The sequence below is a fragment of the Pseudorasbora parva genome, chromosome 3 (genome assembly GCF_024679245.1).
Source record: "Pseudorasbora parva isolate DD20220531a chromosome 3, ASM2467924v1, whole genome shotgun sequence".
NCBI classification, from domain to species: Eukaryota; Metazoa; Chordata; class Actinopteri; order Cypriniformes; family Gobionidae; genus Pseudorasbora; species Pseudorasbora parva.
Window position 1 is genome coordinate 14,377,414 of NC_090174.1, and position 25,072 is coordinate 14,402,485.

At 38.4% G+C, this 25,072-nt stretch overlaps 1 protein-coding gene across 1 annotated transcript; it reads right to left on the reverse strand.

Annotated features, from left to right (window-relative positions):
* Window positions 1-1,322: 1,322 nt before the first annotated feature.
* tmem150ab (transmembrane protein 150Ab) lies at window positions 1,323-23,086 on the reverse strand. The gene is made up of 9 exons (XM_067437871.1): window positions 23,029-23,086; window positions 21,637-21,727; window positions 18,053-18,301; window positions 16,506-16,553; window positions 13,146-13,232; window positions 12,944-13,011; window positions 7,489-7,616; window positions 7,207-7,384; window positions 1,323-4,940 (listed from the first exon to the last, which is right to left on the reverse strand). Exons 3-9 carry the CDS (start codon window positions 18,115-18,117, stop codon window positions 4,630-4,632), a joined length of 885 nt encoding a protein of 294 aa, XP_067293972.1. The 5' UTR covers window positions 18,118-18,301; window positions 21,637-21,727; window positions 23,029-23,086; the 3' UTR covers window positions 1,323-4,629.
* Window positions 23,087-25,072: the final 1,986 nt, after the last annotated feature.

Genomic DNA, 25,072 nt, shown 5'->3' on the forward strand with positions numbered 1-25,072 from the left:
AAAGAGAAGGTCATAAAGAGATCGTCAGCAATAATACTCACATTTCAAGTCCAAAGTTAATCTTTGAATGTCTATAGGACGCATTGCAGAATGTCACTTTTATGGTGTCTGAAATATAGTTTATTTTGCATCGTTTAAGTGGTTTCACGAAATTATATTTTAAGCATGACATAACTGCTGTAAACAGTTTGATACTGGCAGCAAACATTGTTCTCCGTGAACAGTGTCTATCAAATTAAGGTACATTTTATTTCACAAAACAAAACCCTTGTGAAAGATAAGAAAACGTGCAGAATGGGTCATAATTCAACAGAAAGTTGCAGTTTGAACAGCTCTATTTCAGTTTCCATTTCACAAAGTTATCATACAATCTGTCTACTACTAAACATGTTTTTTTTCCCATTTTGATAAATATCAATTTGTATTTGTCCCATTAAAAAAAAGAAATAATTAAAATAATAATTAAATTATTGTAGCCTAAAATGTAATTAGGGCCTTCTCATTCTCTGCCGGGCCATACAAATGTTTTAAAAAAAATTGCTGATTTAAACAGCAAAAGCTTAAAAGTTTATAATTGGGTTATTATTGCAGTGATTACTATGTTTCATGTACATATATGGCATCAGCTCTCGTAACCCTAATTGAGTGTGTAGATGTAGTGTAATAACATTTCCATCAAAGGGTGCATCAATTTTGGCAATGCAAGAGTTGAGCACTGTAAAGTGTCTGGAATATGGCCATGATGTCGCTTTCCTACATGATTGTTTAAAAAATGAAAAGCTACACGCTCCAATTAGGGGTTAGTAGAACTTTTGCCAAGCGTAAAACACGCTCGAAACATAATAATCGATGTAATAATCATCCAGTCATTATTAATCATTAATCAAAGAGAGGACTCTTATATTTATAAATATAATTAATTTGACCGAGCTTCACGAGGCATCAGGACATCTACAGATGAATAGCTGAGCAGATGAGATTGAATTTGGCCTTTCACACAAAACAGAAACAACATAAATACATTTCTGTAACTCAGCTCCTTTAGGAAACTGAACAGCTCACCACAGTAGGATTCTCATAGAGGTATTTTGCAAGTACGTGAACAAAAGTTGAATATTGCATTGTTTCATTGTCTGACATTACAAAGTATAAATTATAAACAAACATAATACAACACATAACCAATTTTGGTTTTTATAATAATTCTCAATATAACGTATTGCTTTCAAATGAGCAATATCTAACAACTAAAATACTGTGTAGTCAAAATACAGCTTATTAAGGAGGAATTCACATTTCGGGTCCAAAAAAATAAAAAATACTCAGGTTTCCCCTTTAGTGCACTACATCATTTCCAGTACATCATGAGAATTTCTTTTGAAGCATTCTATACATTACAAAATGACGTGTAGGAACTGAGGTGTTAACAACAGTGTGATGCTGATTAGGAAGCTTTCTTCGTTTCATAGTTACTGACTAGACCCCAGTCTCAATCGAAGTTCTGATATTCTATGCAATATTATGCTCAGCTAAAGGCATTCACTTACAAGCAGCTCTGCATAACAAATGCACGTCATTCACAAATAATAATGCTTTAAAACAATACACTAAAAAAAGACTGGATAAAGACCTCTGATTCTGTCTTGATGCTAGATTAATATCAAAGTGACAGAAACTAGGCATGTTGGAGAAACAAATATGTCTTCATTATTACACAAAACTATCTCCAAATCTCCACCTTAAAAGTAAAAATAATATAGTTTGACTGCTGAGAGATGCACACCAGCAGTCAACAGCACCAAATAAATACCAATAGCTTGATTCACCGTCTAAACATTCATCTCAAATGCAGATAATATAAGAGTTTGCCTGCATTTTCAGTAGCAAAAGCTTTTCCTGTTATGAAATGGATATCTTAAGTTGGTAAGTAATGGGATGATAGAAGGAAAAATGACATTTCAACACTTTAGCTAACAAACGTAAAGTTTTAGAAACTTAAGAGTTTGATCGCAAAAAGTTTGTTCTCTTGCAAAATAATTGCGTTTCCAAGATAAACAATGCATTTGCTTCCAAAAGCTCTTTTTTTCTCTCCATCACCAGTATCAGTTAAGTTTTTGCGAGCAAATGCAAAGAGCATTCACCAGAGAAAGAGAAATGGTAATGGAGAAAAAAAAAAACCTGCTTCTGCGAGCAAATGCAGTAATAAAAAACGTTGTGTTTCCCAGAGAAACTGAGTTTGCTTGCAGAAGGATTGCGTTTTCCTGAGAAACTGCATTTGCACGCCAAAGTTTTTGAATGAACGCACGTTTCGAGCGTACACAAAGTTTTTCATGGGAACACAATGCATTCCCCCCCAAAAAAATTGTGTTCCACTGACAAAAGTTTTGCGTTCTCTCGCAAATATGTTGGTTTTCTTGAAGAAACTCTGCGTTTGCTCACAAAAGCATTGAAATGTAGCGTCTTCAATTAATCATACAGGTATCAAGAGCCAGACGAATCTCTTGGAAAACTGATTAAAATCGCCAAAAACAAAAATAAACCAAAAACAACTGTGCTTAAAACAAAACACGAAAACAATAGACACAAAATCTGGTTTCTTGCGATTCTGAAATATTAAGAATTTGTTTGCAAGGTACCTGGGATTGATCAATGCAGCCAGTTTTTGGATCGAGTGATGGAAAAAAAACTTGGCAAAAGCACCAACACGTTTGAAAGGTTGCACAGAAATGCAATTAAATCTTATTCAACACAGCCACAATGTATACAAGAGCTATAGGACAGAAGGTCCACAGCACCTGACGTCATGCCAATACAGTGCCACAGATCAATCTAAACTGTGAGCACTTGCAATGGACACAAACTGAAGACTGAAGTTCCTAAACCTCATTGCAGCCCAACTATTGGCAGCAATGGCTGGTGGCTAGCTGATTTAACATCTCCACTGCTACAGTGATGGCTTGACCTGTTGTGTAATCACAGTTTTTACAGATTAAACAGGTTACAAAAGGTTGGATGCGTTTAGCCAATTATCTTCTTTGTCTAAACGACTGTCTTGGTATTGCTGGCAGCTATGTAACAGATTCACACTGACAAAGTGACCAAAGTCACCGTTTTCCAATGAGTGTTGGAGATTTAGGGCGACATAAGCTTTCATTGTGACAAATTGTTTTAGTTTATGCAAGAGCGGAGAGTCACTGCACCAACTACCAATAGAGCGCTGCAGTGATGGTTGCATTTTTTACGGACAAATCCAGAAGATAGCACCACCCTGGTTTCCTTGACAAAAACCCAATAGGATTTTTCCAGTGGCTTTTGGAGTTTTTCAGAAAATAAACTGTGACCAACAAAAGAAATGACTTATATGAACTTTGAAGCCTAAATAAATACAATAACTAAAGTAAAAAGCTACACATAGGCTATAATCAAAACTAAACCACAGTGGCAACTTCAAAAAGCTTAAAGCTTAAAAAAAACTATTTTTCCATTAAATAAAGTTAGAATAGTTTGTACAAGTGTGATTATAAAACACAATAAGGCTGAAAAAGCAGGCTAGCCAGTTCAAGTTTCCATGTTCGATGGGATGCTTTTAAATTATGGGGAGTCTAATGCCATTTCATGCATTCTGACTTATTTACACTATTAAAGAGTTGGATTCTCATGCTAAACATGGCCAAAATTTCAAAGAACAAGTTGGACGCATGACAGTATTTCTAATACGTTTCGGAAAGATTTTTCAAAGTATGGCAAAAAACAAAAACGTATGTGTGATGTCATTAAGTGCGGATTTCCTTGTATTGGCACTTCTCCCAGATGAGCGTGTTTGCAACATCAAACAGAGCGAGAGCAAGAGCACCAATTTAATTTTACCAATTTAATGCCAGTATTTTGTTGGCAATCGGCGCTTAAGTGCACATATAACGTAAACAACACAAACGTACAGTGAATCAAAAGTTATCCAGGGATAATGCCATGATGCATTTCGTATTTCGTGCTCCACCCATCGCCCGCCTTCACTAGCTCCGCTGTTTTCCGGAAATAATCGAAACAGCGTATCCGTCTTTTATAAATATGATAAAACTAAAGACTCTTCTGAGATATGAAGGATGCAATACTAGTCTATAGGTACTCAAGATTGACATGAGATTGGCAGAAACTGTGTTGTGTTAAAATGCTTACTTGTTTCCAAGTTTTGGCCAATAAAAATACATCATCGCTGCAGCACTGTATAAAATTTCCTGATGCAGAAACACTACTAGCAACCAACAGTAATCTTGACCCTGAACAATTTTAATCGCTGTCAGTGTGAATGCACCTTTAGAGATGAGTTATTGCAGTTTTAACAGTAAATTGAAACATTTCTCATCAGAGGCCCCATGAATCATGAGAAGGAGCTGACCTGTGCTGGTTAGTGTGGCTGTACTTTGAGTTATCTTATCACACGAATGTAAAATATCATGCAAAATACCTTAGTTATGACAGAATGGCCATTACTGTTGGATTATAACAGCAAAGTCTGTAGACTTACTGTAATTCTGTATTGCTTGTACCAGTTTTTCACAAATCCGTGAGCCAGACGAAGAGTTCTGGTCTATATGCTGAGGTCTGAGAGAATACCATAGTGGTTAACCCTTAAAGCATGGCGATGCTTTCTGGTGTGCAGTTGAGGTGTGTGGAAGTGCTGCTGCCACCGGGTGACTTCAGACTGCGGGCACCGCATCCCATTGCAACACCCTTCCCGATACCCCCCATGATGACCGCAGACCCCGGATGGTGATGTTCACTGCGTTTCATTAAGGCTGCCATTATGGTGTCACTGTTGACAGTGCCAAACTCATAGGTGAAGGTGCCATAATACACCAAGACCAGCACCGTGAAGACCCATTCACAGATGGCCGCGGCGTGCTGCAATACAAAACTCTCATGGATGAAGAAGATCCCACCTTGAATAGGAAGTATGGTGTTAAGGAATGGACACACTAACCTTCAGCATTAAAAACATTGTTATAAAACAAAGATCTGAATAGATTTTTTTTTTTTAAATGTCGGAGCTCTGATTCCGAGGTGTTGGAAATAGTGTTGGCATGAGATTTAGCTTAAAGGGATAGTTTAGCCAAAAATGAAAATTCTGTCCTTAATAACTCGCCCTCATGCCATTCCAAACCCATAAGACCTTTGTTCATCTTCGGAACACACAATATATTTTTGATGAAATCTGAGAACTTTCTGACCTCTCCATAGATAGGGATTTAATTACCACTTTCAAGGTCCAGAAAGGTAGTAAAGACATAGTTAAAATAGTCCAAGTGACCCCAGTGGTTCAACCTTAATTTTATATGTGTCGAGAATACTTTTTGTGAGCAAAAACAAATAAAAATAAGAACTTGTTCAACAATTTCTTCACTTCCGAATTACATCAGAGCTTGGCCGATGCTGTTCACGTGAGCACCATGCGTGTGGACCTGGCCAAAGTAAACTGCGTAGGAGACTGACACAGACGAGAGGAAATTGTTGAATAAAGTCATCATTTTTGTTTGTTTTTTGCGCACAAAAAGAATTCTCTTCGTTTCATAAAATTAAGGTTGAACCACTGGAGTCACATTGACTATTTTTTATTATTTTCTACCTTTTTGGGCCATGAATGAGGTCATTTAAATTGATGTTTATTGAGGGGTCCGACAGCTCTCAGATTACATTAAGAATATCTTAATTTGTGTTCCAAAGAAGAAAGAAGGTATTATGGGTTTGGAACGACATAAGGGTGAGAATTTACATTTTTGGGTGAACTATCCCTTTAAGGGAATAGACTGCCCTGAAACATGGAAATTGTATAATTGTGATATATGACTGTTCATTACAGATTGAAATATAGATTTTAAGTGTGTGTTTTACTGTCAGCTTACTGTCAGCCACAAACAGCAGCCACCTTTTACAATTCCTACTGAACTAAAACACGCTTATGCCATGTCATAACCGTAATTCCGAGATGGAAACCCTTGACGTTTTACCCGGAGCTGTTCACTTCCCCAGACTCGGATTTATACATTTCCGTCTCATCATCAAAGTAGTCAGGAGTCTGTAAGATGTCTATGTTCATTTTTAATGTTACGTTATGAGGAGTCTCATGCCGCTTTACAGAATCTGCTGTGTGCGTTTATGCGTTTTGGAGGAGGTGTGGCTTTAGAGAAGGGAGTGGCTGTGAAGGAAGTGTGGGACCTTATCTCTCTCCAAAAATGCCTGTCCTACTTTTAAATATGCACTATGTAACATTTTTTTCAGTAAAATATCTTTAAAAAACAGGCCAGTGGTATATATTTTGTTCTGTCGAGTACTTACAATATCCCAAATGTTTCCACCTATTTGAAAATCATGAGAAAATTGCTATTTTAACCAAGGAACTGGGATGTGTGAGGGAGTCGTCTGTCAATTTCGGTTTACCTTGGTTTCCGCAACAAGTGTCAAACCAGCCGCTGAGCGAACGTACACAGTAACATCATAACATACTCAGATGTATCTAATATGATAAACAAAACTGCGTTACCTTATACTCATAACCAGAAAAGCGGCAACTGTGGCATAATAAAAGTCCCGCTGATCGCGAGGCAGGTGTTGCGTTCATCGTATTAACAATCACTCCAGGGGCCTTGCTCAGCTCTCACAAAACTCTGTCCTGCTCTGCTTCATACTACAGTAATGTTAATATTTGCATCCATGGACATGATTTCTTCCCAGGTTCTATCCTTATTCTTTTCCAACGGCTGTGAGGTGAAGACCACACGTCCCAAGCTACTGCACTCAAACTTGCCGTCATCAAACTATGCCTTTGTTTTGCATAGGCGACCTCTAGCGGACGGAAAAGTTACATAGTGCACCTTTAATAGCAGCATGATAACTTTTGGATTTTGTGTACATTTTTCAATGATTATTCAATATCTACTTCTCTGGATACATAAAATTTGCAAAGCATCATTTTATTTTTCTTTGTTCTATTATCTTTTTTTAATTTGTATTTAATTTCCAACTGTTTACTTAAATGTTTACTTGAAAAACATTAACTATTGTACTAATTTGTATTTATTTGCACATTAAAGGTTTACTTTTTAAATAAAACATAAAACTAGACATTTCATCTTTTATCATTTACTAGAAAGCAATAAGCCACTGTGTTTTAGGCCGTTTGCCTCAGGTTCAAACTTCTGGTAAGGATACTAAGGACAAGAGATACCAGAGCTCCAGCTGATAGAGCCACGCGCACATGAGCCATCCAGTAGTCCAGCGCTGTCTCTGCTATACGGTATGTCAGTACGCACTGCAGACACACAAACAACAAGCCGGCAGGGAAAGCTACACCAGCTCCCACATAATGAAGCGTCTTGGCATGATCAACCTGAGGGGAGAAAAAAAAACATACCGAAAGAGTAAGAGGAATGCAAGTTTATTTCGATTTGTATGTAACAGGCTGAAGTTGTGAGTGTATTATTGTCCGTTCACCTGAAAGTTCCCAACCATGACCAAACCCAGAGCATTAATGCAGCCGGACACCAAAGAAATAGTGTTGGTCCAGCAATGATGGCTGTGTTCAATAACTTGAGCATAACGCAGCATGCACACCATAACCACTGCAGGGACACATCACAAATAATAATAATAATAATAACAGAGGTATATTTCTAAGACAAATAAGACTTGAAAGACTATTTCTTAAAGGGATACTTCAACGCTGGAAAGATAAACGTGTATTTAAATTGGGTCACGTGAAATTATTTTAGAAGTTGCTGCCTTCTAGACTGAGAAAAGCCAGAAAATGTATTTTTGTCTCTTGTGGATGAAAGACAACAACTCCTAGAATGCACTTGCTTCGCTGCGCTACGAGGCCACTCCCAAGCCACGCCTACCGGTTACATCACTTGCCCAATGCCGCACCGCCCCCACCATCGTTTTCATTTTTATAGTAATAAAATAATTTAGTTTAGTTAGAGAACAGACACTACAATTAAAAACTGAACATGTCTGCTTAATACAGTGTGAGCCGAACGAGAGTCGAAACAAACTGCAGCAGAAGTCAGATTTCCTTCATCAGAGAGTGAAGAACTGAATGACAAGATTAACGCTGAAGATATTTTTTCAAAGCCAAATGTAAAAGCACCTATTTAAATGAGTTTGTCATTTTGCTGTCGTGTTTTTCATTAAGAATAATAGGCTAATGAACCCACAATTCAAGCAACCCGCCCCTGAATTGGCGCTAATTCTAAATCAAAAGTAAAATGAGTACAGCCGCACTGGCATTCATTCATGGCTGCAGTATCATTCATTGATGGCCGCACAGTACGCACACATTTACGGTCGCACTGACATTCATTCACGGCTGCACAGTCATTCACATTGTGTGTCCAAAGCCTGCGATGACGGGAATTGATGTTTTTAGTCATTAGGGGTTTTTTTCAGACACAAAATACAGAAATCTCTCGTCTCAGGGGGACATGAAAGAGGAAATTGTCATTCAAATATTCTACCAGGTTTCTACTGGTACAAAGCTTAACGCTAATCGGTGAAGTAACCCTTTAAATGAAATTATGGTAACTAAACAGATAGGACAGGATTCTGAATTAGAGGTTTCTGTAATACAGGCCCAGATTAGGAAATCGACAAAATTTCAGATTTAAATATGTTTATTTTAGTGGGTTTCAAATCGATTAATCACATCCAAAATAAAAGTTTGCATTTGCATAATATATGTGTGTGTACAGTGTATAATTATTATGCATGTATAAATACACACACATGCATGTATATATTTAAGATTTTTTTTATTTACATTTACATTTAATCATTTAGCAGATGCTTTTATCCAAAGCAACTTACAAAAAGGGGAGAGCAATAGAAGCAACGAAACAAACAAGCCCAACAACCTGCAAGAGCTGTAAGAATTCTCAGGTAATCGAGCACAGTACACAATTTTTTTTTTTTTTTTGAGACAAACAAACTAAATTGGATAGTTAATTGGATAGAAAATTTAATTGGATAGTTAAGTGCTAGTCTTTATTGGTCAGGTGCAATTGGAAAAGATGTGTCTTAAGATGTTTTTTAAAAATGGCTAGACTCAGCAGCATGAATTGAGATCGGCAGGTCATTCCACCAGGTGGGAACGGTCCAGGAAAATGTCTGTGAGAGCGATTTCATGCCCCTTTGGGATGGAACAACGAGGCGCTGTTCACTCGCAGAATGCAAGCTTCTGGAGGGTGTGTAAGTCTGAACAAGTGAGTCTAGGTATACTGGTGCAGAGCCATTGGCAACCAGTGCAGTCTGATGAAGAGAGGCGTGATATGCGTTCTGCTCTCTTCGGCTCGTTAAAGACCAATCTCGCCGCTGCATTCTGGATTAGCTGCAAGTGTTTGATAGTGCACGCTGGAAGGCCAGCTAGAAGAGCATTACAATAGTCCAGTCTGGAGAGAACAAGAGCTTAGACCAGGAGTTGTGCAGCCTGTTCTGATAGGAAGGGTCTAATCTTTCTAATGTTGTATAAAGCAAATCTGCAGGACCGGGCTGTTGCAGTAATGTGGTCAGTGAAGTTTAAATGGTCATCAATCATAACTCCAAAGTTCCTGGCTGTCCTGGATGGAGTTATGGTTGATGAACCAAGCTGAATGGAGAAATTTTGATGAAGTGCTGGGTTCGTTGAGACAACAAGTAATTCTGTCTTTGCAAGACTGAGTTGAAGGTGATGCTCCTTCATCCAGTCAGAAATGTCTGTCAGACAGGCAGCGATACGAACACTGTAGGATCATCTGGTTGTTTTGTATTTATAAATAAAATATTGACATTTATATATAATATAAATTATAATATACACTCACTTAAAGGATTATTAGGAACACCATACTAATACTGTGTTCGACCCCCTTTCACCTTCAGAACTGCTTTTATTCGATGTGGCATTGACTCAACAAGGTGCTAAAAGCATTCTTTAGAAATGTTGGCCCATATTGATACGATAGCATCTTGCAGTTGATGGAGATTTGTGGGATGCACATACAGAGCACGAAGCTCCTGTTCCACCACATCCCAAAGATGCTCTATTGGGTTGAGATCTGGTGACTGTGGGGGCCATTTTAGTACAGTGAACTCATTGTCATGTTCAAGAAACCAATTTGAAATAATTCGAGCTTTGTGACATGGTGCATTATCCTGCTGGAAGTAGCCATCAGAGGATGGGTACATGGTGGTCATAGAGGGATGGACATGGTCAGAAACAATGCTCAGGTAGGCTGTGCTATTTAAACGAGGCTCAATTGGCACTAAGGGGCCTAAAGTGTGCCAAGAAAACATCCCCCACACCATTACACCACCACCAGCAGCCTGCACAGTGGTAACAAGGCATGATGGATCCATGCTCTCATTCTGTTTACGCCAAATTCTGACTCTACCATCTGAATGTCTCAGCAGAATCAAGACTCATCAGACCAGGCAAAAATTTTCCAGTCTTCAACTCTCCAATTTTGGTGAGCTTGTGCAAATTGTAGCCTCTTTTTCCTATTTGTAGTGGAGATGAGTGGTACCCGGTGGGGTCTTCTGCTGTTGTAGCCCATCCGCCTCCAAGTTGTGCTTGTTGTGGCTTCACAAATACTTTGCTGCATACCTCGGTTGTAACGAGTGGGTATTTCAGTCAAAGTTGCTCTTCTATCAGCTTGAGTCAGTCGGCCCATTCTCCTCTGACCTCTAGCATCAACAAGGCATACTAGATGTTTTTCCCTTTTCACACTGTTCTTTGTAAACCTAGAAATGGTTGTACGTGAAAATCCCAGTAACTGAGCAGAATGTAAAATACTCAGACCGGCCCGTCTGGCACCAAAAACCATGCCACGATCAAAATTGCTTAAATCACCTTTCTTTCCCATTCTGACATTCAGGTTGGAGTTCAGGAGACTGTCTTGACCAGGACTAATAGCCCTAAATGCATTGAAGCAATTGCCCTGCGATTGGTTGATTAGATAATTGCATTAATGAAAAATTCAACGGGTGTTCCTAATAATCCTTCAGATGAGTAGGGCTGGGACAACGCGTCGACGTCATCGATGACGTCGACGCAAAAAATACGTTGACGCAAAATATGCGCGTCGATTCGTCAGATTCAAAATAAAGATGGCGGCGCCGGAGAGTAGTAGCAACCATAGATGTACATAATAAAGTATATTATGTAATTAAGTATATTATTTATTATGTATCTATGGTAGCAACACGAGTGGCTCCTCAGACTTTCAGAAATGCAAGGCTTGCGGGTTGGCCACAGTCTATGCGGGTTGGCGCGCGGTGCGCACGGAGCATCACAGGCATGCGCGTCTGTGTTAAGAGCGCCTGCTCCAGGCGCGCACGCGTTTTGTTGTCACGGCTACATAAACAAACTTCTGCACACAGGAAGACAGATGTTTTGGTAATATTTGATGTATTTTAATCACAAAAACAAACGTTTGCATCAAATGAAAGCATCGGACACATTGGCTACGTTACCTACACAATAAGCTGTTTTAAATTTAAAATGTTCAATGTATAATCGCGCTGATGTGACCGAGGGTATCCATCCTCTAAGTGAGCAGTTTCATCCCAGGACTATTCCGGTTTTAAACGGAATATTGGCGCCCATAATGCACTCTACATGTAACTTTTTTCACTGTCATGCCGCGGATGCGCGTGGCGTTTCTGTTGCGGATCAGCCACGGGGCTGCGTGGCGTTTTCTCTGCCTTTGCACACTAGAAGCGTGTCTGACGCGGCGCTGCTGCTGCTATTTATGCGGAGGGAAGCCCTATTCCTAATGTTAAACATAAATAGCCTACTGATACAGCAAAGAAAACGTCGGGAGTAGCCACATATCTATGGTATTGACGGCAAAATAGGCTACAGAATATTTCGTTCTGTATTGACAGTTGCAATATTTCAAAATCGATAATTGACGTTTTTTATTATTACAATTAGGCCTATATCTGCATTTATGTAAACCTACAGACTTTCAAACATGAAAATGTAATTTAATAATATGTATTTGTGTCAAAATTATATATAAACATCTTTTCCTATTCTATTTTGCCTGGAGACGCTCCCAACACACGTGAAAAATAGGCGCTCTTCTATTTCTAGCATGCACGCGTTTTCCACGCGTCACAGTCAGTGTGCAAACTCCAACCTGTTAACATGTGAGCCGAAACAAAAACGGACACGCCACGCAGCCGAGACGCTCACGCTTGCAGTGTGTCCTCGGATTTGATTAACCAACTTGTTGATATTTAATCGATGGGCATAGCCTGTAGGCTGAGTTGCATACATAGAAAAATCGTATAATATGTTTCTTTGTTGTAGGTTAATACTTATTTATTTGTGTGTGTGTGTGTGTGTGTGTGTGTGTGTGTGTGTGTGTGTGTGTGTGTGTGTGTGTGTGTGTGTGTGTGTGTGTGTGTGTGTGTGTGTGTGTGTGTGTACTTTATGTTTTGAAGGTTTTATTGAATGCATTGTATAGTCTTACTTTGGAATTTTAAGAGCAATAAACATATATTGCAATGTTAAGGAATTTGTTTTTTCATTCAGATAATTAAATCAACATGTATAAATTGCTATTAGGCAATTAATGGGGAGATAATCGGTAATCGAATCGAATCGTAACCGAATCGGACAGGAAAAATTAATCGTTAGATTAATCGATGCATCGAAAAAATAATCGCTAGATTAATCGTTTAAAAAATAATCGTTTATCCCAGCCCTACAGATGAGTGTACAGTATATACAAGCAAATATTTCTTAAATATATACATGCATGTGTGTGTATTCAAATATACATAATAATTATACACAGTATACATATATTTATTATGTAAACACAAACTTTTATTTTGGATGCGATTGATTGCGTTTAATCGATTTGACAGCACTATTTATTTATTTTTAAACAGTAATTCTTACCCATAAATGCCCCAACATTGCCTATCAAACTGAAGAGACAGCTCTCTGGTGGATAGCAACCACATTTACTGTCAAAAGAGCAGAAAACCAGATATTGGGCCACTGTTTCATGAGAAGTTGGTGCAAAACAGTATTACTGAGGAGACAATTTGAAAATGTGGTAATTTTGTGGTATTCCAGATAAATTCAAAGTAATTTTTACCTAATGAGGGGGATGTCTTGAAGAGTGCAGCAGGTCTTTGGGAAGCCCCTCTTAGCTGTTTCCTCTGTACATGTCAAATTGTATGTCCTGTTACACAAAGAACCAAGCAGAAAAGTTTAAACAACAGTATACGGTGACCTTTAGATATTGGATTTAACCCAGTAAATGGTGGTGATGGTGTTATTTTATTTATTTATTTTTTATTCTCATATTTCATAAGTCAGACTTAAAGGTGCACTATGTAGTATCTTTGCAGTAAAATATCCAAAAACCACTAGGCCAGTGTTACATATTTTGTTTAGTTGAGTACCTACAATATCCCAAATGTTTCCAACTATTTGTAAATTGTGAGAAAATTGCTATTTTAATAACTTGGTTGCTAGGCAACGTGGGGGAGAGGACGCTGGCGTCGTCTGTTCGCCGCTTCTCCACCCACAACAAATCATGTTAATATACTATTAGATTTACATTTTATTTTATTTCCTTATGTTTGTGACTAGTCTAACAGTCAGAGCTACAATTGGGACTGTTGCTGATTGCTGGCAGCCACTGAGAAGTCATTGTTCGTCGTTTCGCCGTTTTCAACCGCTTCTCTAATGTTTACGTTTGAATTGCTGCGGTTGGTTTCTGGTTTGGAGGACATTTTATGTTTCTCGCCGCGGGTGCTCACTGGTGGTCTCCCTTGGGCTTAAGCTGCATGGTGGCTGAAGTTTGCACCGGGCTAGCGTCATCCGGGCTCTCGTCGTCGGCTGATGATGTTGGGATGTTCTGCTTCTCGGCTGCGCCGCTGTTCCGTCCTGCATTGCGACCGTGGAGCGACATCTGCGCCGGCCCCGGTGTGTCCACAGAAGTGCCCGGAAGAATGTTCTGCCTCCTGCATGGTGCTGCAGCGATCCCCATCGTTTGAATCATCATGAAGAAGACCCATCATCTGGTCTTCAGCTGTCGTGCCTCGGCGATGTCATCGGGACACTGCCGCTGGGAGAAATCTGAAACATGGAGTGGACCACAGTGTGCTGCGGAGCTAACAGAGACTTCCACCATCAGCTGTTTTCTGTTCACCATCAGCTCTGTTTCTGTTCACCATCAGCTCTGTTTCTGTTCACCATCAGCTCTGTTTCTGTTCTGTTTTCTGTGTTGGTTGATTGTTTGTAGTATTCTATACTTTTACTTGTTATTCATTTTTTTGTTGTTATCCCCCCCCCCCCCCCCCTTTGTTGCACTTTGAGATTCTTCGGAATGAAAAGTGCATTATAAATAAAATCTATTATTATTTATTATTATTATTATTTTAACTAAGGACTGGGACGTTTCAGCATAGCGCCTGAGGAAGTCGCCTGTCAATTGCGTCATATCTGCGCTACCCTCGGTTTCAGGTTTTATTTGGCAAGAGCGCTTTACTCTTAGCAGTGTGAACAAGTGAACGCACAGAGTAACGTCATAACATAATTTTCAACAGACTTAAATGCATCTAATATGATAAACAGAGATGCATTACCTCATAATCATAACCCGGAAGAGCGGAAATAGTGCAAGCGCCAGGCGAATGTGTCCCGTCCCGTCATAATAAAAGTCCCGGTGATCGTGAGGCGGTATTTGTGTAACAGTCGCTCCAGCGGCCATGCTCAGCTCCACAACACTCTGTCATGCTCTGCTTCATACTACAGTAACGTTAATAACCGCATCCATGAACATGATTTCTGCCCGAGTCCTATTTTCCACTGGCTGTGAGGTGAAGACCACATGTCCCAAGATGCTGCGCTCAAACTTTGCGTCATCAAACTACGCATTTGTTTTGAGACAAGTTGCATAGTGCAATTTAAATGGCTCATATAATTTGACAAAGAATATAGAGCTCATATTCAGAGAGGGAAAAAAAACACCTTAAAATGAGCAAAAGAGACATTTATTTGGCCATAATGTAAAGTAATGTAAATCAATGAGATCTTTATAAAAATACAGTGCATAAAATGCATATAAATACCAGTTGTCACTCTACCGCAGGGGTGTCAAACATACGGCCCAAAAAGGTGTCCAATCCAACCCGGGGTATGATTTGAAAAATAATTGTAAAAAAAACAATAGAGATGCACTCACTAGTCCACAGGCACCGACCATAAATCTGAACTGGTTTTAGTTTTATTTTGGCCGATCTCTTTTTCTCTACTGCTCTCTTGCAAACAAATTGCTTTGCAAACATTTTCCAAAATATAATTTGTGTGGAAATATTACAAAGTCTGTAAGCAGAACGTTAACACAGGCACACCCTGAATACGGACTCAAAAATGAGAACATAGACGCACCAACAGAGAAATTACTCCTGTCTACCAGGAATAAGCTCACTGTTTATGAAAGAAAAATATAAATGTAAAAAATGTATCTGACGGGAACTGACTGTCTTCAGAAAGGTTTTGATGGCATTTTCTTTTCCTCTTATCTTCGTATTAAGTAAAAGCCTATTAATAAGTGCAGCTGCTTTGTGTGCAGTGGTAACCAAAGAAACCCTATATTGCTGCTCTTCCATAAGCGCCACCTAATGACAGAGAATAAATTTGCATTTATCGTTACATACAGTACAACTGTATGCTATTTTTGTTCTGTGGACCGGCTAGCATCATTTCACGAATCTAAAGTCAGACCCAGGCGACAACCTCCCCCAGTTTCTGTTGAAGCCAATATGGAAGTGACTTAAACTGCAATTCCTTGACTGGCCACTAGGGACAGGCTCCAGAAGGGAGCAGATTCTCATTGAGCCCCATGTTAAAATGCTAATAAAACCAATATTAAATATAACAAATCGAATAGTCTTTACACTGTAAAACAAATGTGTTTTTCAAAAAGCAGTTTTTCTAGTTTTCTTGCTAATTATTTTGTAGTTTGTATGATTAATATTAGTAATGTAACTGTCAGCGCACTAAGGTTTAAAAATAAATAAATAAATAAATAATTATTCGGCCCGCACATGGTTACATTTTGTCCCATCCAGCACTCAACCTAAAATGAGTTTTACAACCCTGCCTACAGAATATCTCCCAATAATGTTTTAGCAAGGTGCCTGATGTATCGTATCTGATACTCATGTTTTAACATTACACCAGTTCATATTGAAATATAAATGTGATTTCATATATTCTTATGTTTACATTTCATGTCATAATCAGTAAAGACTCCCTAGAAAAAAGAGATGTGTACCACAAGCTAAAGGGGGACATTTTTACAATTACTTGCTAAAAAAGTAAAAACCATCAATCAGATGACAGAAGGGATGTAGAAGTTTGTGCACAACAGGCGTTTCAGCAAAGTTTCAAACATGTTGATCATTCACGTACAGATAAAGAAGGCTTTATAGGGTTAACTTACCAGTTCTCAACTGGACAGACATGGTGGTTCATTACTGCCATGGCGTAACTAGAAAAACAAAATACTTTATGATTATTTGTAATAAGTACATGACTTGTCTGAATGTATAGTATATTAGTTAAAAAAATAACAAAATCAGTAGAGAGGTAGATTTAATGTAATTATGTATTAGGGCTGTGCAATATATCGAAATATCGCAGATGTACATATCGCAATATGCATATCACAACGGCACGCAATATCTAAATGATTTTAGTAGGATACTTCAACATTGTGAAAAGTATATGTTTTTGCATACACGCATACAGCAGAGAATAGACTGGGCACACGACTGTTACTTATGTGACTTGCTTGACCTTAGAAAAAGGATATTAAACGCAATAACTTGTGAAAAACAACTCCTTAGAATCTTGCTCTGTCTGACGCACACCGAAACATTGGATGTTAAAATTATATTAACAGATTTCTGACAAATTTTTAATAAAACACTGCTGGTCACTTTCAGAAGTTGTAGCAAAGCTTTCTTTTCCCAGTTTTAAAAATATAATTTAAATAGATTTTACACACTAATAGCAATATGGTATCGCACATCGAATATCGCATTATTTAACAAGGTATTGCATATTGCATTTTTCTTCCAATATCACACAGCCCTATTATATATTAAATACATTATCTGTCAAAAGTTTGGATACATTAAGGTTTTTTTTATGTTTTTGAAAGTCGTCTCAATCTCACCAATGCTGCATTTATAAAAAAAAAAAAGAGTAATACTGTTAAATATTATTTCAATTGAAATGAAATAGTTTCTGTTGTAATTTATTTTAAAATATAATTTATTCCTGTGATGGCAAAGCTGAATTTTTACCATCATTACTCCAGTCTTCAGTGTCACACGATCTTTCAGAAATCATTCTTAGATTTTGTATTATCAAAAATTTGGGGTAAGTACGATTTAAAAAAGAAAAGAAAAATAATACTTTTATTTGGCAAAGGCAGATTAAATTGTTAAAAAAGGACAGTGAAGACATTTATGATATTAATACAAATTACAAAAAAAGTTATATTTATAATAAGTTCTTTTGAACTTTCTATTTATCAAAGAATCAGTTTAAACCAAAATATGAAGCAGCACAGCTGTGTTTAACATTAATAATAACAAGAAATATTTCTTTAGCGCCAAATCAACATATCATGATTTCTGAAAGATCGTGTGACACTGAAGACTGGAGTAATGATGCTGAAAATTCAGCTTTGCAATCACAGGAATAAATTACATTTAAAAATATATTACAACAGAAACCAGTTCATAATAATATTTCACAATATTACTGTTTTTACTGTATTTTTGGTCAACTAAGAGATTAAGAGACTACTTAAAAAAACATTAAAAAGCCTACTTTATATACAGTATATATATATATATATATATATATATATATATATATATATATATATATATATATATATATATATATATATATATATATATATATATATATATATATATATATATATATGAATTTCTCCTACACTCAAACACTTACACAATCCATATCCCCGTGATGGAGAAGGCAGACAGGCTGACAGGCAGAACAATCCAGGCAGTCATTGGTCAGTCTGTGAGAGGCCTGAGACCCTAGCATGAGGGTGTGCAGGACGGGGCTTATGGAGACACGGTGTGAGACACCAGCAAGCGAAGCCATGCAGTGTGAGGGTGTGTGGACCAGTGGGGGTGACTTGATGCTCCTTCAACTACATCTGGAGGCTCACCGATTGCCAACAACCAACAATATCTAGTTTAAAAATACGAGACACTGATAAAAGATGTTTGCAAAGATTATACGACACAAAGATGCAATATTACTGAAATACAGTTATCAATGTAGGTTCAATTTAATTGAGACTTCCTAGGGTCATTCCATGTCAAATCATCCAAATAACAGAAACTTCCCCAGCTCAATATTCATTTTGTTAAAAACCAAAATATTAAAGGCAGACTCTAGCGATGAAACAGAACTTATTGTGATATGTAGTTTTTCAACGCTAGAGTCCACCTATTCAAAACTAAAGCCGCGTTTCCACCACAGGAACCAGGAACTTTGGGTGGTACTCGGTGTGTTTAGACCGCAGGAACCAGGGTCTAAATGTTCCGGGTAAATATTTCCCCCGCCAAACGGCCCTGCTCGCGAGGTAGTACTTTTTCAAAGTTCAGAAACTTTCGAGGGCGGGACTTGGGCGCTGAACATACTGATTGGTTGAGCTCACGCAGCCTTTTATTTCAACCCGCAAGTCTTTTGTGAGGTTCGGTCTACGTTCAGTAAATATCAGTCTTGCTCTCTGTCTGATGTCGCGCGTTCGTCTCAGCCATCTCACGTGCAATGTCCGTAATAGCTGATAATAATATACATTGTTATTTTAAATCTAGCTTTACAAGCTTTCTGAATCTGCTGCATGCTGCTGAATCTGCATATTAGAGCTCTTTTCTGTCATTGTTAATTACCTCTTTAGTAAACCTATACATAACCAGCAAAAGCAGCACAGCTTGAATCTCTTCCATACTCGTTATTAATTTTTTTACAGTCTATTTTTCACCATGTAAACAACCTGACCGATTACTTTTAAGTGTGCGTCCTTACATGACGTGACAGCGCGCGCCGCGCTCATGTTGACAAGAGAGGAAAGCAAATTTTTCTGAGGGGTAAACTTTTTATTTCGTAAGCTATGAAGATAATGTTGGAATAATGACACAGCCTATATTGCCCCAGGCAGTTTTTACTTTAACTGCGCCTGACAGAAGATTTTTTTTTTTCTGAGAAGATTATTACACTTTACAACAAATAAATAGCTTATTATATACTACTGTATTAGTCCTGGTGGCCGTTAAGAGTTGCTATGGCTACAGTAAACACATTTCAGCTGCTGGAGAAAACAGCGTTGACATTTTTGATGCGGCAGACAAACTGCATGTCACAAAATGATTGCGATTGAAAGTCATCACATGTAAACACCAGATCGGTTTAGATAACGTCTCATGTAAACAGTCCACTAAATCTTTCAATCGGTACACGCAAAAATGATTACTGTGCGTCACTGACTTGGAGGAGCAGTCACGCGCAGTCCTACATCACCGGACTAATTTGCCTAATCTTCACGGAACTTTATTTAGCGGTGGAAACGCAGACAGTTGCAGGTCTGGGGGGGAGAAAAGTTCCTGTAGAAAAGTTCCTGGTACAAATTGTTCCGGGTAATTTTGGTGGAAACGGGGCTTAAGTTGTAGCTAGTAGTAGCCTGGATGCCAGCCGAATGTAGCCCTGTGCACAACATTTAAAGGTCGGGAAGTTCGGTCTGGACTTGATCCACTGTGGAGTAACTATGCTCGAACAGGAGCTGTTCGGACCAATCAAATTGTCAGGGTGGGCTTTATACGATGATGGACAGATGATAAACAGTAATGTAATCATCCACGTCACCAAAGAGCACTTGGGTTGAATTTGTTCTACTCCATAACGAAGAACTTGTTCGTATGCATTCACCTTTACTATTTCTCTCAAAAATGATGACCGTGTTGGTAAGTATTCATGTATCCTTAAAGGGTCATGAAACCCCAAAACACTTTTTTTGAGATGTAAACAGATATGTATAGGCTGCACATCATTGAAAACACTAAGGTTACTCATTAATGGTATTCATATGTGAAAATAGTTACTTTTGCATTTTTCAGAGCGATTTCTGTCTTCCGGTTTGAAAAGCTTAGTCGGAGCAACGTCACAAATGCTGACGTCGGCACGGCCTTTTCGGCCCAAGTATGGGCTGCTGGGCACATGCTGACGTCGACCGCTCCGAGCGATTCTCGATATATATTCATGACATAAAGCTCATTCAGTCCAATCACTGCGCTGTAGTATGCATACAAGATAATTTAGTTAATATGCATGAGACAGTCACTTCTGTCAGGCTCGTCTTACATCATTATTGTAGAGATATGGTGGGGAAGTTTTGGAAGCAGCATGCGGAAAAGTCACGGAGGAAAGCTAGGCGTTGTGCTGATACGAAGTAACGTAAAGGGCGCCGAGCGAGCTGTAACCGGCGCCGTCTGTGGAAACCTTTGCTACAAAGGCTCGGTAAAGTAAAATTCACAAGCTAGGCGTTGTGCTGATACGAAGTAACGTAAAGGGCGCCGAGCGAGCTGTAACCGGCGCCATCTGTGGAAGCCTTTGCTACAAAGTCTCGGTAAAGTAAAATTCACCTGAGGAATCGCACGCCGAACCTCCAAGCGTTGACTATCTATGTCAGGAGTGCAAAATAACCTAATAATCTGTAGGCTAATGAACAAAAGCCACGTCCTCTCCGTTTTATTTGTGGTCACAGCCATGCACTAAACCGCATGTGTTCGGGCTCTTAGTGAAACAGTGTGCATTTTTGGACAAATATAGATTTAGCTGCCGAGTGATAGACAGCTCGGATCGTCACGGCAACCCAGCGCGCGTCGCTCTGCTTCAGATGCGCGGTCGAGACTATGAAGCCTCAAACCCCTTCGCTTTTACCCCGATCTAGAATTACACATCTCTATCACATCGCATGTTGGGTGGTTCACGTTCTCTTATCACGTCGGCGCGTTGTTCATCTTGCCAAACAGCGTGCATATTTGGACAAATATAGTTTTATCACGTTTGCAAAATATTTCGTCATCCAGAATAACATTTATTTTCATTTCTCACTGAATTATGCTGGTTTGAACTTTGAAGAGCTGAATGATTTGCGATCTCTGCTGCACGCCACTCTCTCATTCGCTGTACTCATCGCTCATTAAATCTCTCTGTGGTAAACAATGCCAACGGGAACCAAGAACATGTCTCAGAACCGCTGTAACTGCTGCTGTTGGTATCGCTAATCTTAATGCACCTACTGACAGACACTCCCCTATTTATGCAAACCATTCCCTCTTTCCACACAATACCATCCCACCTTTTCACAGTCGACCACTCCCCTTTTAACAAGCTTTTTCAAATCGAAGGTGTGAAAAAACACCGCTGCAGCAGGGGGGTTTCATGACCCTTTAAAGGAATACTTCACCGCTTTTTCATATTAAACTATGTTATTCCCTTAACTAAAACGAGTTGATACATACCTCTCACGTCTGAGTGCGTGCACTTAATCTCTCTGACGGGCGGTGACGATCTGGTAGCATTTAGCTTAGCCCACTAAGCCCAGTTCATTCACTATGGTACCAAACAGAGATCAAGTTAGAAGCGACCAAACACCTCCACGTTTTCCCTATTTAAATACAGTTATACAGAATAGTTGAACGATCAATTATGGTAACACAAAATAAAATGTGGAGCTTTTCTAAGCGGATTAAAAAGAATAACTATAATGTATGGTGGAATAGCACTTCTGAGAGTACTTCGACTCTGCGCAGTAAAAAGTCCCGCCAGAAAAATCCTCCCTCACATCTCCCCCTCACTCTCTCATTTCTGTCAATAGGGGGCGTAAGCGCTGTGCATGAGAGAGGGGTGTGATCAGAGCTTGATTGACACTGCTAAGACACTCCTCCTGGCTCTGATTGGTTGTTTCTTACCGGGAGCGGTGTATTTCTGCAAATGGCAATAGGACCACTGGGAAGAGGCAGGGGAGCATGATTTTTTCACAGATTATCTGTCTCATATTCTACTGTCATGCCATAATGACAGATTTAACAAACATGTAAAAAAATACATTTTTACAAAAGTTACCTACTGCAGATTTAAATCATCTTTAGTGTTTCCATGGTTTCTAGAAAATAAAATCGAGGGATAAGTTAACGCTTGTATGATGGCATTGATAGGCGACACACAGACACGGTCCGTGTCCTAGTTAAAATAGCTTATTTCTCTGGATTTAATGGAATTTGTGGAATATAAAGTATATATGGAGTATAAAGGCAAAAACGTTGCAGTGATATTAACAAATAATAAAACTATATATTATCATTGTGGGTTCAGCTCTTATCTAAGTTATCACTGACTTCATATACTGATTTCAATATTGTGAAGCTGAAGCAGTCTTTCTTGTGTTAAATTATGGTACGTCTAAAACGTCAGGTAGATTTGTAAAAGGTTAATCTGAGAGGTGACAGATCCTCTGAAGCACAAGTCAGATCAACAACCTGGCACAGCCGTACTAATAATGTCCCCTTCAGCCCAGATCAGCCTCAATGTCATCAGCAAATACAGTACGACAAAACTGACCCGATAAATATTTACTACTACAACTACAGCACACAGAATAAATTAACGTAATGACAGTAAATCATGACAAAATCAGTCATTTTTAAAGATAAAACTCAACATCGTGTAGCTTGTAAGCTATTCAGCAGATGCTATTGCAAGTAAACAACTTTATAAAACGGCAAATATCTCCTTCTCTACGTTTGTATGTACCTACACAGGCATCATATGTGTTTCTATAGCATTTAAGATACCGTATATTATTGTGTCATTATTAAAATATTATGTTTTGATGTGTAAAACCATAATCCTACCGCAGGCCCCGCGGCTCCTGACCGGATGCTTCTTCTGCAATATGAGTCTTCATCAACAGAGGGCGCCCTCATCTCCCTTTGAGCCTGGCAAAATATGGTATTGCTATAAAAAGGGTTAAAGGGACAGTTCACCCAAAAATTTACATTTTGTCAATTTTGTCAACAATTTCTTTTAAGCCTGCATGCCTTTCTTTCTACTGCTGAAAAAAAGGAAAAATGTTTGAATAATGTTGGTGATCAGTTGATGGTAGCATTGACTTCCATAGCTATATTAGGCTACCTACAATATGGAGGTTAATTGGGAACCATCAACTGTATGGTTATCAACAGAAGAAAGAAACTCATTTAGGTTTCGAACAACATATTGAAATAACATTTAGAATTAGACTTGGAATAAACACACACACACACACGCACGCACGCAGACAGACAGACAGACAGACAGACAGACAGACAGACAGACAGATAGATAGACAGGTAGATAGATAGATAGATAGATAGATAGATAGATAGATAGATAGATAGATAGATAGATAGATAGATAGATAGATAGATAGATAGATAGATAGATAGATAGATAGATAGATAGATAGATAGATAGATAGATAGATAGATAGATAGATAGATAGATAGATAGATAGATAGATAGATAGATAAAACTAATTTGCAATTCAAGTGAGTGATTCAAACTAATTCAGTAGGCTAACAGCTCCGACAGATTCATCATTATTTTTGATTCACAAAAAGAAGTTCACATTAAAATTAACATGACCCAATGATTTAGTCACCCTCAAGACATGCTAGGTGTATATGACATTCTTCTTTCTGATGAACACAATCAGAGTTATATTAATAGGCAAAATATCCTGACGTGTCCAAGCTTTATAATGGCAGTGTCAGGGTCCATTGAGTTTAAAGTTCAAAAAAGCACATCCATCCATCATAAACTACTCCACACGACTCCAGGGTAATGAAGGCCATCTGAAGCTAAGTGGTGAAGCTTAGTAATGTAAAATATCCATAATTAAACTTTATAAAGTAAAATATTTAGCTTCCACTATACCACCTTCCATATTCAACTTACGCAGAAAGTGTAAAACCTCTCGCAGTTCAAAACTTGTCTTACGCTACACTACATTCTATAGTTATAGGCATACCAGTTACACTTTTTACGTAAGCGTAACACGGAAGGCTGTTTGGTGGAAGCTATTTACTTTATAACATGTTAAATATGAATATTTTTGCTTACAAAACTGAATTGATTCACTTCAGAAAGCCTTAATCCCTGGAACGTTTATGATAGATGGATCATGGATGTGTTTTTTGAGCTTAAATTGGACACCGACACTGCCATTATAAAGCTTGCAGCGTCAGGATATTTAATAATAGGCTATAACTCTGACTGTGTTCAGAAAGATGAATGTCATATACGCATAGGATGGCTTGAGGGAGTAAATCATGTGCTCATTTTCATTTTAAAGTGAACTAAAGTAAACAAAAAGTTTTATCAGGCCTTTATGCTTGTTGTGAGTAATTTGTTCAAGAATCTATATTCTTGTTTTGAAAAAGAATTGGTACAGTATGGTTCTGAAAAAGAATCAGTCCATGATATCAAGTCTTCTTTGCAGGAGAAAGTATGGCTACTTCATTGTGCCAACATGCTGTTTGAACACTTATTCGTTGGCAATAGAAGCTACAAAAAATGCATTTTCAGGATAGTGTCAAGATAAATTGACTCAGTTTTGGGCTACAATTTGCATTTATTTATCTATTATTCCCCATATTTATCCTAGCCGTTGTAACTGTTTTTCTCACATCTTTTACATCAGTAGCCTATGACAGAAGAGGGCCTCGTATATTAATTTAGTCACTGTGAATATAGGCCCAAACTAATTTTTCTCTTGTGAATTCAATTATTGCATCTGTTTCTGGATTTCGTGGCGTGGTATTGGTATTTACACAATAGATTTAGACATTTATATTCGCTTGTAAATGCAATAAACTACGTAACCCATAAGGCGACATTCAAACCGGAAGTAAACGG